We start from the raw sequence: 17,324 nt of genomic DNA, 5'->3' as shown, positions 1-17,324 counted from the left end.
GCCCTGACAAGGCAATTCAATTGTCTTTCGCTAAACATCTTTCCTCCTAGGTATATCTTGCGGGTAATTGTCTGGAACACCAAAGATGTCCTTCTGGACGAAAAGAGCATCACTGGGGAAGAAATGAGTGACATCTACGTGAAGGGGTAGGAGCACCCTATCACGTAACATTTACAAATGAATGAGGTTCGGAATGTCCTGGGAATGTCTAGATCACGGGTTCCAAAGACAATTTGCTGACTTCAGGCAGGATGATTCTGTAACTGACAGTGCTGGGGAATAGGATACAGGATACAGAAATAGTTTGTTGGCTTTACACAGACCAACTGGATTGTAAAGCTGCCCAGACAAAAGTTTGCAGAACATTGCATCCCAACTTAAATGCCTAAATCTTTTGCCTTTACAATTTCAAGACATGAGGTAGATGCACTGTGCATCACTGCCTGTGTATCTCCTCATGCAGGCCAGCACTAACCCCAGGAGGTCCAATTGTGGCCACAGGATCAAGTGAAGCACCTCTTAAATATTTATCAAAGGCAGTATGCTATGATATGTAGCTATCTGTACATACTGCACTCTCTGAAATGCTGATAACACTTGTGTATTTCTCTGAGGCAATCAGATAAAGCATGACCAGTTAATTAATTATGAAAAATCCCAGAAATAAACCTCATTTGAGAAAAAAAAAAAAAAAAAAAAAAGGAAAATCTCTTGAGATGGGAAGCAACTGAAATGACAGTCAGGTAGATTTGGTTCTATATTTATTCTCTAGAATTTTACTTGTTGAGTTTCCTAGTCTTAATCTGAACAATTCATTAGAAATCACAGGAAGTAGTACCAGGCTTGTTGATCTAATTAAAAAAAAAAAAAATCACCAGTGAGAGAGAGCTGGTCTTGATAGACTAAAAGTTCAGTTCACACATTCCTGTTTACAGTGGTAGATTAGAACCAAACTGAGAAAGTCTGTAGAAGACTCCCCAGCCCTCTGTGACACAGTACTTACAGCTTGCTTGCAACCACTTCACCACACGGTTGTGGCATGAACAAGTGCCAGTGTAGTTCCACTGCAAACACCAGACACATCTCCCTGTGACTTTCAGATGGATGCCTGGTAATGAAGAAAATAAGCAGAAAACAGATGTTCACTACCGGTCATTGGATGGTGAAGGAAACTTTAACTGGAGATTTGTTTTTCCTTTTGACTATCTTCCAGCAGAGCAACTTTGTACAGTTTCTAAAAAGGTGGGTATAGGTGGGTAGAGTTCAGGTTGTAATTAGTCTGATAATTCTGTCTATAGTATGTACCAATTGGAAGAGGCAGTTTGGCTCAATTCTACGTACATTCTTCAAGCTGCTATTGTGTAAAGCTTCAGTTTTGCCTTTGAGCAAGGAACATCACCTTGGCAACAAGAGTTTCCTATTAGCAAGGGCAAGATAAAATTGTTAATTCTCTTCCTCCCCCTCCCCCTTACTCAAACTCCTCCCTTAGAATTCACAAGTAGGAACAGATCACAGCCTTGAATTGTCATATGTAATTGTTAGAAGCTGCTTTGTTTTGTTTTTTTTGAACTCCTAGGAGCATTTTTGGAGTCTTGACAAGACAGAATTCAGAATCCCACCCAAACTTATCATTCAGATATGGGATAATGACAAGTTCTCCTTGGATGACTATCTGGGTAAGGCTTCTAAAAAAGCAATTATTACCATCTCAGACCAAAAGATAAAATTGAACAATTTAAAACTACTACGTAAGATCTACGTTTTCAAAGTGGGCCACTGAGCATGCAGGTATGTTTCTACTCTCACACACTGTACAATGTCACTTACACTCATGTACAAACAAGTCAAAGCCTACTTGCAGGTAAACCATGCTATTTTTCCATTCGTATAAGCCCTATCACAAAATGTGAACAGGAAGATAATGTGTATGAAAACTTACCTTGCCTCTAAGGTAAAGTAAGAAGATTTCAGTTCTAAGTAAGAATATTTACATAAGGCTGTAATTAGGTGAAGCAGTTACTTGCCTTTGTAAGGAGATGTATCTCCAAACACTGATGCGGAAAGTTCTGCTCTGAAACTGGCCCCTTTTAGCTTAATACAGACTTCTGAGATTAAATACCCTAGCTTACACAAAACAAAAATGACTTTTCACAGAAATATTTTTCTATAATTTTGAAGTACTCTGTGGAAGCTTGTTCTCTGCCCTGTGTTAAGAAAGCTCAAAGGTCTTTAGGTTACATGCAAACCATGCAGCTCTCAAGAGCTAAAAACAAGTCACTGATATATGTCCATTGTTTAAGTTAACAAAATCATATGTTTAACTATCAAAAATCACATAGCTGTTATATTGCCTTACTTGGTTATTTTTTCTTTAGGATTGGGGGAGGTCAGTTTTTTTTTTTAATATGTAAGTGATCTTATGTTAAAAAAAAAAAAAAAAAAGGAAGAAGAAGGAAGAGCTGGTTAAGTCAATTTTATCAACACTAGTGCTTTCAACACCAAAAAGGTGGGAGGCATCAGGCTATGTGCTTAAATCCACTTCTCTGCTTCACAACACACTTAGGCAGACAGAACATAACATGTTTGGTAAGAGTCTTCCAGCATGACATATTTAGAAATAAGTAAGGTTCATCCTGAACCACTGTTCTGTTTCGATGATTGCATTATGCAGCATATGTTTTTTCTCCTAGGTTTTGTCGAGCTTGATTTACATAAAACAATCATTCCCGCAAAAGTTCCAGAGAAGTGCAATATAGACATGATTCCAGACTACAAAACAGATAATTCTCAGAAAACTTACAAGACTGCCTCTCTCTTCGAGCAGAAATCCATGAAGGGGTGGTGGCCATGTTATGTAGAAAAGGATGGTTCCCGTATTTTAGCGGTATGATTATTACTTCTTTATACAGTATCTAACATACTCACTTTGCTTTTCAAATAATCAAGAAAGGCTAAGGCAGACACCTGTTTAGCTTCAGAAAGACAGAGAAGGCATAACAAGGTCATCCCAGGCACAGTGTAAAGAACTTTGTTCCATCAGCAATTTTGTTTTCTAAATATTTTTATATGAGTTTAGTACTTAAGTTTCTTTGTTTTTATCTCTTTTTAACCAGTGGGACTAGAGCCAGATTGAATCATGCTACCTCACCAAAGCAGCCAATAGTTTATCTGTGATGAATTTATCACATTATGGCTTAAAAAAAAGAACACTGACACATCCTTTAAAGATGTTCAAACTTGTTTAAAGAAAAGAGTTTGAATGGAAAACGCACTCATATACAAGCAACAAAATTTATATATTGGAAAAGCCAGAGTAGGTTCTTGATGATGAGGGCAAGCAGAAAACCCAAAACATTATAACCTAGCTTTCTTCTTAATTGCCAAGGGTCAATCTGGAAATAGTTATTCACTCACCACTAGCATATTTGAACTCAAGTAACTGAAGAGAGTGAAGCATGCACTTAAACCTTGTACTTAAAATACATGTATAATATAAACAACTATATACCACTAGTTAGAATATCAAGGCTTATCTGGTGTATCTGCTCCTGCTTCTTTCTAATGCTTTTTACCTTTAAACTTGTATTATGGAATTAAATAAGTGAGGAAAAAGTAATCAGAAACAGTATTATCTGAAACAATACAAAAAATGAAATGCTTAGGGAAAAGATGCAGGCTGTGGGTTGTTCTTGTAAGAAAAATAGAATTTTGTACCTATGCAAGGTTTTTCTAAATTGGAAAAAATAATACATAGCTTAAAGTAGAAGTGCAAATGGATTAGCAGAACTAATTAGTGTGCTCTGATTTATTTGTGATTCTATAATACAGAGTTGTGATACTGTCATAGTGCAGAAACAAGTGTATTTTGAGATAGAAATTGAAATATTTATGTAAGAAGCTTATCCAAAACTCTGCTGTATAGGTACCAAACAAGTGCTTTTTCTTTAAGATGTTTGTCTTATGCCACATGTTACGCATGCCTTCATTTTTTGAAGGGTAAAGTTGAAATGACGTTGGAAGTTGTCAATGAAAAAGAAGCTGATGAAAGGCCAGCTGGTAAAGGAAGAGATGAACCCAACATGAACCCCAAATTAGATCTGCCAAAGTAAGATACTTACTTTATATTGACATATACAGTACATCTAGCTACCATGAAGTTCCTCACAAAATCTGCATGCAATAAATGATGTATTAGACATCAGCTATCCGTAGCAAAATTTTGTTTATAGGAGCCAGTCTTGTTTCTTTCTGCCTGTGTTAGACTAAAATGCAAGGTGGTTTCAGTACAATGGCACACGTTTACTGCAACTCCACTATCTTACACTACACAGCTATCTAACTACTTCTTCAACTCCAGAACTAGTGTTTTAATGTGTTACATTTTCACACTTAGTATTCCCTGTTTTCAATAGTATGATTAATACCTGTTTCTCTCAAAATATAGCCGACCAGATACTTCCTTCCTGTGGTTTACAAATCCATGCAAGACAATGAAATTTATCGTGTGGCGCAGGTTTAAGTGGCTCTTCATAGGCCTCGTCATCTTGCTAATTATAGTGTTGTTCGTAGCTGTACTCCTCTATTCACTGCCGGTAAGAATTTTTAAATGTTACTGTTCTTTAGCTGTAGCATAAGGTTAGCTTATGCATAAGTGAACAGTACACCCTGCTTAGGCAGGGAATTCTATCTACTCAGTTTTAGCAGGGAGATGAGGATTTATATATAGCATAACCTTATAGATGCATCTTTCTTAAGTAACACAGTTTCAATTGATTTTAAGTTACAGCCTATTAGAATGTAGAATCATGTACATGAAAACCAATCTAGTAAGTAAAGGTCAAGCAAATGAGTGCTTTAGAAGTGTTAGTAACCGTCACAGTTAAAAATAGTTCAGTGAAAAATAGTTTGGAGTCTAGATCTCCTTCTACTTTAGTCTGAAATACCCATTTTTACTGTATTTTAAATGAAATCACTGTACTCTGAATAACTTTGATCTATCTTACATGTTTTTTACAAAACTACACTTAAGTATTACATATACATTTCTTCTTACAGAACTATTTGTCAATGAAGATCGTGAAGCCAATTTAAAGAAGAGTGTTTCATCTTTTGTTTTAAATAGCAGTGAGATTTTTGCCTCAGGCTGTGGACCAAATTCAACAAGGCTCTCCATGTTTTTTGTTCACTAGTATTTTAAACTGGAAAATAGATAAAAAGTAGGAATTTAGCCAAGGTTCAGGGGGTCACAACTGATGTAAAGAAAGGTTATGTTTCATTTACATGTTTTGGTTTTCATAGTATCTACATGTGGTAGGGTTCTGCCTTTTAAACCACGTTTTTCATAAAAATCACTTGAGGCTGCCTGTTTTTGTTGTCTTCTTTTAAATGGATACTTCCTTTTGAGAATTTTGTTGGGTGCACCCCATCTTAATTTAATGAAAAAACAAGCACTACTTGTAATTATGTTTGCCAAGGAAACCTCACAGTGCAATCCACAAATGCTCAGACATTCTATGTAGAAAAGATTTCAGTATTGTTAGTTTAAGGTTTTTTTTAGTTACTGCACTGTGGACTTGACAACACTATGTATCTTGACAACAATTGCATTTGCATAGAAATAAAAGCATTACTTTACTGTTCACTTAGTGTAATTTACAAACAGTTAAATAAACCTATCTACAAGTAAAATACACGTTTACAGCTTGCTTTATCATCTATTGCAAACCCACAATGCATTTTAGGTATTGTACAGTGTCTGTCAGAGGAAGTAGTGCCACAAGACTTGGGAAGATTGCAGTCTAATTACATCAAAAATCTGCAATTTATGATATTTTACACTTAAGATATTTTACCTTTACAATGAGGAATAAGGAAGTATTTCTGCACAAAATTCTACTGAATTCCTTTATTAATTAGCAAATCATTAAGAAATGAAAGTTGGTGAATACTACTTTACAGCCCTTGGATTTAGAGATGCTCTTGAACCAAAATAGGAAAGGATATGCAATCCAGATTCAACCCTTGTTTAAAATCTGATCTGCATGTGGAAAACAGATGCTTCATTTAGACTTAGTCCCCTTGCCCTAGGCACAATAAAATATTCTGCACTAAAATCAGGTTTAAAGTCTGGGATTACACCTTGCTTTTATGGATGGCTAAAACAGAAGCATCTCCAAATTCCCTGGTGCCTGAAAGGTAGGAAATTTGCTGCAAAACCTGCAATTGTTGTGTGATAGTTACATTCCTCATTAGATCAAGGTTTCTGCTATCTTTAAAAGATGACTGTAACAGCTGCAGGAATTAATTAGCCTTGATAAACTCCTGTCATTGTATTTAATGGCACAGTTGTGCTTTCTTGTAACACAGCACTGTAAAATAAACACGTATTTGTCAGGTAAAAGTGGTAAGTGATACTGATTCTACTCTGAACAGGCTGTGGCAAAGAAGGCATTACCTGAAATAATTTCCAGAATGCTACAGTGGCACAAACATCCTGTCAAAAAGATAGTAGCTTTTTTTGTTTTTTTTTTTTTTTTTTTGTTAAGAAACGCTTAAGCATCCTAACCTATAAATGAGAACTCACAGCTGGAACTACGCACCATCCACCTGGATTCTCCCTTCACTATTAACAAAATAGCACTTCTTTAGAAATAACCGACAATTGCATCAGCTGGTCATCCACTATTACATTCTGTCTCAATCAGTGCCGTATATCTGACAGACAGTAAAATCACAGCACGCTTATTTTAATTTCAGAGCTAAATAAAGTGTGTCATTTGAAAGTGTTGTAATCAGATGAGTGTTTAAAGGGTTATTTAAGAAGAGCATTCTTCTGAAACAATTATGAATTGGAGTAAGAGATCTGAGCAAGCCTGTTCACCTAGCATTTTGCAGAGGGGCAGCTGTTGCCTTTCTGAGTTGAATTTACTGAGCTCCAGATGCCTCTTTGTCCAAGCATGCACAGGATTGACAGTTTCGCTACAATTGGGCAAATGTTATTAAAAACATAACTGAAAAGTCTGACAAGCCATCCTGTCTCAATAAGAAAAAAACCCACATGCACAAGAAAGGAGATGTGATCATTGTACTTACGTGCAATGCTAGTCAAATCTGTAAACCTTCCTGTAGCTGCTGTGCATCACTCCAACATGCACTAAGCTTAATGCCTACTTCAAACAGATGGCAAAGATGGAGGCCTATGCAGGGAACACTTTTTTGCCACTTCTGCCCTGGGCACTTGGGCCACAACAGCGCTGCTCTCCTCCAGCTGCCAGCAACTGAGGCAAACATCCTTTGAGGCCACAGGGAATAGAAAAACAATGTAGGTGTACCTGCCATCACTCGTGCTTGTCTGTGAAGTGAAGAACATTAGATCAGTACAAATGCACAATGCAAAGTTCCTTAAGTAGCAAGGAGAATAAGAAGAAATAATTACACAGGCACTGTCATTCAAAATGTTCTGAACTGTGAGCTAATGTGTTAAGTTCAACTGCATACCTGTCACTCAGTCACTACTACACAACCTCTGTGTTTCACAGAGGAAATTACCTGGGTCCAAAATGACTTTGCTGTGTTTGGGAAATGAAAACCTGTGTGATGACTCTACCTTTCCTGCACCTGAGTGTCAGTCACAGATGAAATGCTAGCTGACTGAAACTGCCAGGGAAGGCTACAGCTAGGTAGAAAGCCCTTTTAACAAACAAACAAAAAAACAGAGAATGTCACTTACTTGCCAGCACTGTGTCAGTCTTACAACTCTGAGATTGTGCTAGTTCAAACAACGGCAGCTACACTCTTTGATGCTTTCAGCTACCCAAAAACCATATGATTGCCTTGTAGATGCCCACCAGGGTCATGGTAATGCTTGCTATAATCACTCTAAATCCTGATTATTCGAAGGGCCTGTAAGAAGGTTAAAAGCTCTCTGCTGCTAGACAGATTATCAAGAAAGTATCATAATGCTGAAGAAAAAATAAAATGCACTGGATTAATCAGCTCAGGATAAAATAAAGAGGAAAGAAACTCACCAACACCTACAGCTGTTCTTGCACTTCTTTAAACAACCACAAGATGACATCCTAAGCCTCATGTGCGCACAAAGTCGATCCAGCATCTCGTTCTGTTATTCCAACTCTAAATACATCTCACATATGGAAAGGTACAGTAACATGTAGTCAATATTTCATAAAAACATAGTTGAGTCATAAAGTACATCATTGCTGCTGTGGGTATTTGGAAATCACAGTCATGAGCACCTCTGGGACTTACTTGTTAAACAGAGACACCAGAAAAGTGACTCAGAGTGAAAGCAAGTGTACTTTTAAGTGTAGTGCTGCTGTGTACATAAGACTTCCACTCTGTGCCATTAGATACCTAAGTAGTTGTTAGTGACTTACTTGAAAGCAGAACCAAATAGTGAGATGGCAGCGTTCAATGCTGATAGAATCTTGCATAATCGCTAGCTCAGATAGCCCTGGGTAAGAGCTGGTGCTTGTAGCTTTCCATTTCTCAGTGTTCTCTGCAAAGGAAGTTCTCAGGTACACAAAACAGGGAACTGCACTAGAAAAAAAAAAACTCTACAATTTTATACGCATTAAAAAATGGGGATAGAAGCTCTGTCATTTGAGTCCAACGCTCTGACTACAAAGCCACCCTTTGAAAAAGTCTGTCTCCCAGATACAGCTTTGCTGCAGCCAACAGATGAACTCCATTGGCAAGTGCAAGATGACAAACACAGCAGAGTAAAAAACACATTTCTGGAAGCCACTGAAAAAAGGAAGAAAAAAATCCTCTGAATGAATTACAATTGCTTATGAAAGACTCCAAGGTAGCTCTATTTCTTTCCCAGTCCTGAAAGGTATGAGCACTAGCAACAAAAAGCACAAAGCATTCAGGACAGTCAGGAGGTACACAGACTCCTGATATAGAGCAGTGCGGCAGCCAGCCACCGCAAAGGCATCCATAGAGCACAGAGTCGAGCGCGCTCACCGAATACAGTATCTTCCTTCCAGGGAGCTACCTAGAGATGGGCAGTGACGGGCAATGAGCGTCGAGCGTGTCTTACACTTTGCCCTTAACTTAAGGCAGCAGGGAGCTGCCAGCATCCACTTGGGATCCACAGACCGAATAGGGCCCTTCTCGTTCCTTTCTGCAACGGCACTGCTGCTATCTCGTAGGAGTGGTGGACACCGTTCCCACCAATGCTGTTTTAGTAAGGGCACGCACAGCCAGCTAGCAGATTTGGGTTTAAACCCTTCACACATAGAAGCGAACAGAACCTGCACTTCCAGTTTCCTGAGTAAGAGCTGTAGCTACAAAGCTACCGTGTTCAAACAGAACGGAAGACACAACCACCATCTTTTAAAAGAAATGTCCTGTGTTCAGTACTGCAGATAGTTAAGGAGTACAGGCAGGCATGCTTACTCTGCCTGCTGCATCCAGCCCAGGCCTTCAGAGACACTGAATCATTCAGCCACAATCAAGCTTAGGTGCCAAGCTGCTCAGCCCTGAGAGGACACGGATACTTGCAGGAAGAAGAGATGCAGAATTATTAGTGGCTGAGGAGCTGATTTAAAGCTTAAGCACATCTGCTGTTAGGCAGTAATGGAACAGTTATCATTCTGCACTTAAGCATCTGAACTCCCCTCAGTTCCTCTTCTCAGCAGAAGACAGCCATGTCCTCTATTGGATCTGACCCTTAATGTCATGAAAGCAGCTCACCAGGGAAGAGGGTTTGGGAAAATTAACAAAGTTATAGACACCATCCAGCAGGGAGCAATAAATAAACCATAAGACACTAGAATCTTTTTTGTATCAATAATAACTTATGTTCAAACTTCATGTTCGGTTTTGTCACAGGTCTCAAAACAGGCACATTACAAAGGAATAAAGATTCAAAGATGGACAACTAAAGTAATCACAAGCAATCAAGTATGATAAGGACTCCTGTACAAGAAAAGATTAAGAGGTCAGCACTAGACCCAAAAGTTACAGAGTAACAGGAGAAAAACAGATATCTGAAGTAAGCTAAGGAGATGTAGAGAACGTATAAATCAGATGCCTTTCTTCAGGGAATGTATTAAAATCATGCATGTGTACACCTGAACACTCCTTCTTCCCTCAAAACATTGCAACCAAAAGACAAAAAATTTACATAAACTTAGAGGAGACATTCTTAGTGCAAATTTCAGCTAACTGTTGTAACTCATGATCACAGCAAATTGTTTGGTTTAGTAAGGTTAAAGAAAAGGTGTAGTAACTCCTGCATTTACATATTAGAACAACATTATGCAGTACACTAGTTCTTACACTAGTTTGCTGAATTGGATGATTACTGGCAGAAATTCCCAATAAGGTATTCCACATCATATCTAGCACTGTATGACTGGGAGCAGGATTATACATTCACAGCTGTGAGACACCCTTCTCTGCAGGGTGAGAGTTCCCTTGTTCCCTTGCCTTGAGGGCATACTCCTCCCTGTTGCTCAGATTACCAGATAAAATACTATGAAGAAGTGATGAATAACACTCATTAAAAGATCGTGGATGAACTTCAGAGTCACCATTTCAATGGGGCCATGACTTGACAATACATTGGCTTTGGTGGCATTACTCAGTTTAGGTATTCATTCCTACTGACTATGGCAACTAACAATATCTGGGCTAAAACAAAAGAAAACAATACTAACTTCACCCTACACCCTTTCTACAATTTTATTTTGGAATTATTCTCCTGCTTGCTTCAATTCTTAGCACCATAGTGTGTTGATATTATTCTGAGGTATAGCCTGAAAACAGAGTATAATCTTAAACTGCCATCTCGACTAAAGAAAATATTCTCAAGTTGAGTCTCAAGTTAGCCAATTCCTTTGCCCCACGATTGTTTCAGACTGCAGGCAGACACAGGGAGACAAATATACATCAACTTTGCAAGAATGACCTTTAGAAGAACTTCTTTGCATATTGCAGAACAAATACCACGGAGGAAAAAAGTAAAATAAAAAAGAGCATGTACTTAGCCACCTGCTCACATAGGGACCAAATGTGGGAGGACAAGGCAAGCACGACAGCTAAGCAGTCAATATAAAGAATACTTTAAGAAGCCCAACTGGTATTCTAAATGTAAAAGACAAATATCAGTGCATGCCAAAACAATGGAAGCTATAGTTTTTAGTAAAATCTTAGGCATCGTGTTATGCTTGGAGAAATGCATTAGGCTCCTGCAGCAAAATTCCCCATTTGCTAGTCCCATTTCCCAGATTCCAAGGGAGAAGCTTTGCAGAAGTATTTTGCATATGAATCTGCCCTGCTCTTACTCCACAATACACGAAGCCTTTGTTTTAACTAAGGTGGTTAACAAATGTTTTGTTCAGACAGTGATCTGACTGAGAACTGATAGCACAGTTAACTAGGGCGTTATGCCCTTAAAGTTCAAGAAACACTCACTGGACTCCAAAGGCTACTTATGGACTTAGCACCTCTGTGAACTCTAGCTATTAGCTCCCGCTCTGAATCTCTGACACTCCCTGGCCTGGCAGAAGAAATCGATTTCATTGTTTTCTTTTTCAGAGCTAAGAGTTCCTGTTTGGGAGTAATACGAAGCTGATTAAACTTTTAAAACTAATCCTGCCCACATCAGGTCCATCTAGCCAGAAATATATACATTTGCCACATAATCCAGCTGCCCTCATGCAAAGACCTGCACAGTGTAACTGCTGCTGTCAGAGTACTAAGAAAGAAAAAGACTGAAACAAGTATCTATGCAATTAACAGAGGAACCTGAACACCTAGTCAGCTCTCCATCTGGTGTTGCCCAACAGGGGCTCTGCTATCGGAGACTTATTCCAGCTTTTGGTTCTGCTTCTTGTCTTAAAAATTCCTGAAACAAAATGATGATGGTCACAATGTGCTGTGAGTTCAAACACAAAAAGTAGAAAGGTAGAAGCAATAAAGTAGAAAGGTAGAAGTAATCAGCTTTTGGAAAGGCTTTTGCTTTTACTTCAGTTGTGTAGGTGCGTGTGCTTTTAATTGGAAATAAGACCTCTCCACTAAGCTTGCTCTGATCCATGCTGTGCCTGCTTAAATACTGCCAATGAATTTGAATAGTCAAACAAACCTCTGTCCCTCCCCAAACATCCACCATTCACATTAAATAAAGTACATAACAAGAGAGGGAAAATAGACCTGAAAAGATCTTATTTCCAAATGTAAATGTCCAACCTGAGGACAACTATTTTCATGCAAATATGAATTCTTCTTGCCCATATACATAGACGAAGAATTATCTGTTCACTTAACACTCTAAGCCTCCCTTATGGATGAACAGGGAAGATCAAATTAAAGGAAAATGGAACGGAAATCTCCCAAAGCAACAGAAGAGAAACTATCTCCCTTGCTTCCAAATTAGCAGGAGATAATGAAAGTAACCTTGTGCACTCCGGACAGGCAATAACGAGCGGAGAACACTGGGTGAAACCCCAAATCCATCTTACACAGCAAAAGCCAGGCCAGCCTGCCAAAACAGGGGGAACGCTGTTGCTAGCATCAGTTCTAACTACTGACCTGCTCTTTGTCTCTTCTCGAGCACATAGAAGAATGTCTTCAATTCAATCAGCCTCCAAATCAATCTTACATGGCAAAGATGCTCATGCAGGGTTACCTGAGAGAAGGTTACCTTTGCAACACCGTTCTTCAGCAGTTGCTCAGCCTGTGGCCACCTGCTCAATAACATCTTAACTACTTTATACATACCCAGTGCTGCATGCCACAATTGGCTCAATATTCACCCTCTCCTCCCTCCCCTCTTCTTTTTTTAAATCTTAGTCTAAAAGCAAATAAAATGAGGGAAAGAAAAAAAATCCATTGCTGAACTGTGAAAATAATGTCACTGTCAGTTTTACTAATAATCATGAAAACCAGTTTCAATTAAATGTTGCAGAGACCTAACAGAAATGATTGCAGCAGTAATAGGTACATCTTGACTGGGCAGAGGAACCTACTACCTGATGCAGTGCTGGAGCTGTTACAAGCTCTCAGCAGTACAAGCCAGGCTCTACCAGGAGCCCTGCCCTTTCTTCTGCAAAAGATGAATAAATCTACAACATTTTAACTGAAGGTACAAGATCAATAAACTTACATTTTCTACTTCTGCATAATCCTTCCAATAGAATAAATTACAGCAACCCTGATGAACTGAAACAGATACCGTTTCTCCTTTGGTGATAACCAAATAAGCTACTCCAAGATGTATACAAGGTACAAATTGCTTCTGTTAATTCACATAGGCAAGGCCAGTTCATGACAAGCTATGAATTCAGGTCCTGGCCCTGTTTTTTCAATTGTTCAGCAGTATGTCTAGGATAAAAGTAAGATTACAAATTTTCAATTGTCTGTACAGAAAACATCTGACCCGTACTTTCTGCCACCCTATAAAATCAACAAGCATTAGACAAATTACTGTCTTCCCCCCCCCCTTTTGTTTTTTTAACCAGAAAACCAGCTGGACCTGAGGAGAACAAGACGAAATGCTAATCAACACATCTAGTCTACTCTGACACTGTGCAGTCTGCACTGCTCCAGCTTTAAGAAAATAGTGAAAAAAACATATGGAAATAGTTGGCAGACATAACACCATAAAACGAACTCTGATGTGAAAGCCAAGCACTAACATGAAGATACTGTCTACAGAAGATCTTGATGAACCTTAGTTTTACTGGACTGGCATTTTTCATATGAGCTATTTGTAAATTTCTTTTATCTTTGCCTGAATTATATGAGCAAGAGACTGAATAACAGGGAAGGAAACAAAAGAAGAGGAGACACAAATTAACACTGTATTGAATTATGCCATATAAGGCACCGCCTTATAGTGATGTGGATGGACACTTAGCAGAATTTTCATACTTTCTGATGCCAGGAAGAAGATATATTAGGAACAAGGCCAATGATTTATGTTCCTCTTGGGGTGGGGAGGGGGGGAGAATCACACTAGAAAGTAGTGATCTGGTCAGAATAACGTTATTCAGTGAACGCAACTGCTTCTGTGCACTGGTATCAAAGGACTCCTCTTCAAAAATCTTTTCCAAAAATTGACATTATTCATCCATGCCTGTAAAACAAGAAAGATCACAGCAGGCCAAGTTTCTCACAAACACAATACCACTTACTTTGACGAAGTTACGTCAAGAAGAACCTCTCTCCTCTTTACATGCAGCATTTCGCATTACATATCAGATCTGCTCATACAGATGTCAGTGTATCTTCTCATCTACCACTTCTACTGTAGATAATCTGGTATTAACAATACCTGAAAATCAAAAATAGCCCCTGTAAGTGAAATTGTGAGTTTGGAGTTATGTCGTTTGGTTCCTTCAGTGAGTACATCTCTCTGGAAGACTGACATGTGACTTAAAGATCAGTACTTTTAACCCTTTTCAGAGCAAAACAGTATGTATCACAGAAAAATGGATTCTAACCTCAACTTATGCTAACTCTGAATTCAGACTGACTCAATTTAAATCAACTACTGGGCATAGGACACAGGACCACTGACCAAATCATTAATGAAGGAAATGGGATTTGGGGAGGATTTGAGGGGGAGGAAGAATTGGTGAAACAATTAGCATCAGCCTGTGACCTGACAGATAAATATTTGTAAATGATGGTGGCCTTAAGAAATCTCATGAAGGTAAAGTGAAGTTAACATTCATTTTCTTTTCTGGGTAGTCTTCTATTCATTGCACAAAACAAAAAGAATGGGGAGGAAAAGATAAAAAAAAGTCTAGAGAGGGCATCGTTAACCCCAAGTATGTTAGGAGAGTGAACAGTCAGAGTTAGGAGAATGCAGAATCTCACATCCCAGTGATAAAAAATGTACAGAGGAAGAATGATTCCTGAACAGGTTCTTTTGTGAATGTGCTCAACCTCAGCAGTCTCAACTCCCACACAACTCTTCAGCCACACACTGCTCTTAAAGTCTGTTTCCGCTTCTCACCACAGCCCTTGAACAGCTGGTGCAAAATATCCAAAGAATTAGAGATGCAAAGACAACCGTGGTGACAAAATGGTGAGAACACAGCGCTGTATAGCTACACTAACATAAAAACAATGCCACAGAAGACGAGGCATTTTCTTAAAGATGCTTCAAAGTTCTTCTTAGTAGGTATTGCCTTTACAACACTGTCTCCTTTTTTTTTCCATCTTGCAACAAACTACGTTACTTCAGATTGTGGCTTTTTTAGTTCATTTCCCTCCAGAAATTCTTCCTTTACTTTCTTGCACTCTGACATGGTGACTGGAAGGTTCTCGTTCGTAACACAGACAGCATCTTCTAAGTCAACATGTTTGTGTAGTATCTCTCAAACATTATTTATAACTGCGAACTTACCTCAAATTATTCATAAAATATTTTACTCTAAACAAAAGCCAGTGAAAGTTTAGAAGATCTAGTTTTACTATGGATTATTTTACTTCTCAAGCCGTTTGCAAATAAACGGCTAGAAGGCGTATACTGAATCTCCTTTGTGGAGATCTGTAGATTCTGGAGAGGGATTTCATATCAATTCTGAAATGTATCTGAAAAGGCCAGAATGGACTCTGAAAGTCCTCTGCTTTTTGTTCTGCACTCAAATCCACAAGGTGACTGTCTAAATATCAAACTGGTATCTGAATATTTTAGCCTTTCCTTCCCAAGGTTCCACAAAAAAGCTCAGTTTCTTTGGTTTGGAAGGCTAGGTTACTTGATTTGTTTTTATTTTAATCAACTAGGTCTTCTCTTATGCTTGAAATACCTTAGGATAAAAACCTTTAATCAACTCCTTACTGTTTTAGGTCACATCACTACCCTCTTTGCTTTACACAGGCTAAATCTCCACTGAATTCAGTCTGCAAACACTGAAGAGGATCTGAACTCCAACCAGCACAGAAAGCAGTGTGATGTTTACTAGTACTTATTACGACACTCATGAAAGTGCTCATTCTCAGAAGACAGTTCATTCAGACTCTAGATTAATCAGCTCCTACCTCCCTTCAGTAAGACTTGGCTGCAGCCCAGCCCCCTTAAATATGTCATAGAGAGCACACGATACTTCACAAAACTTGGAGGAACCTGTGAAAACCTTATGAACAGTTACCATGGCAAGCAAAGGTGCACTGGCTACTTTTTTTTCTTTCAGCACAAAACATTATCTGTGATTTTTGTTACACACATAGCATCTTCCCTGCACTACTCTAGACTAAAGAGAACAAACAGTATTCCCATTTTGCAGTGAGAGGAAGGAAAGAGATGCATCATTATTAGACCGTGCTAAGTGGTATGCTAGAAGCTAAATGTAGGCTTGATCTAGCTGTCAGTGGAAATGGATAAGACCCTCCTAGACAGGCTTGATGAATGCTTTGATATATGCATTTTAAAACAATGGCTCCAGACTATAAAAGCACTGTTTATGAAAGGAAACATACTCTGCTTTAAAAATCCATTACATGCATTTCAAAGGAAAGAAACTTCATTGCAGCAAATACACTACTGAAAATGTTTCCAAGATACAAATATCTCATCCACAATTCTTTCTTTCAGAACTGTAAGCAAATTATTAGCCCTTCTGAACTCGGAGTCTGTAGCCTGTAGTTAACATGACGTTACTAATGCGTTTATAAACACCAGGCTCCAAACTCAACAAGGAGATATTCCATCATAATTTAGATCTCTCATTATTTTCACCACCCTGACGAACAGGCTGTCACCAGCAGAGTGTTTGACAGTTTACATTACCTGCAGACATGAGTTCATGTCAATTCAATTAAGAAAGATTAATTCCAGAACTGACAATGCATAAATATTTTTAAATTACACCTGGCCTTGTTGGCAGTGCTTGCTACAAGACTGTCTTTAGAAGAGAGAACACGTCTTTAGCCTCCTGGGCAGAAAGGGAAACTAGGACGAAAGTGAAAGAAAGAATGCTTTATAAACTCAGTATTCCATTATACTGCCCAAGTTTATCCTTTTTTAAAATCCTCCCTCCCCCCTGTCCCCCCCCCAAGAAGCAAATTTCTCTCTCATTTGGCTGTTACTGAATGAAAGGAAACAGGAAAGATTTGATCCAAACAGTTGCTGCCAGAAAATTGTCAGAGACATCTTCAGGATAATTGTTTTGCTGACTGGTTTAAGTCTAATTTGTGTATTCAGATACCATGGTGATAGATACCATGGTATGAGAACCATATGAAAATGCAGATAGATAACATTTGACATTTATCTTCATGAACAAAGATCTGGGTAACACCCCACTGACTGCACTTCTGATGAGTTAAGATAAATGTCACATCAG

The 17,324-nt window shown here is 38.5% G+C and overlaps 1 protein-coding gene across 1 annotated transcript in view; it reads left to right on the top strand.

Moving 5' to 3' along the window:
* The window catches only part of MYOF (myoferlin), a 76,333-nt gene extending 70,495 nt beyond the window's left edge, over positions 1-5,838 (top strand). The window contains exons 49-55 of the mRNA XM_062580738.1: positions 51-146; positions 1,101-1,242; positions 1,577-1,676; positions 2,691-2,884; positions 3,996-4,105; positions 4,445-4,592; positions 5,056-5,838. Of these exons, the coding sequence (XP_062436722.1) occupies positions 51-146; positions 1,101-1,242; positions 1,577-1,676; positions 2,691-2,884; positions 3,996-4,105; positions 4,445-4,592; positions 5,056-5,091 (826 nt within the window). The 3' untranslated portion in view covers positions 5,092-5,838. The remainder of the gene's footprint in view (positions 1-50; positions 147-1,100; positions 1,243-1,576; positions 1,677-2,690; positions 2,885-3,995; positions 4,106-4,444; positions 4,593-5,055) is intronic.
* Positions 5,839-17,324: the final 11,486 nt, after the last annotated feature.

The sequence above is a fragment of the Rhea pennata genome, chromosome 7, assembly GCF_028389875.1.
Source record: "Rhea pennata isolate bPtePen1 chromosome 7, bPtePen1.pri, whole genome shotgun sequence".
Classification (NCBI taxonomy): Eukaryota; Metazoa; Chordata; class Aves; order Rheiformes; family Rheidae; genus Rhea; species Rhea pennata.
This window is presented reverse-complemented; position numbering and strand designations above follow the sequence as displayed.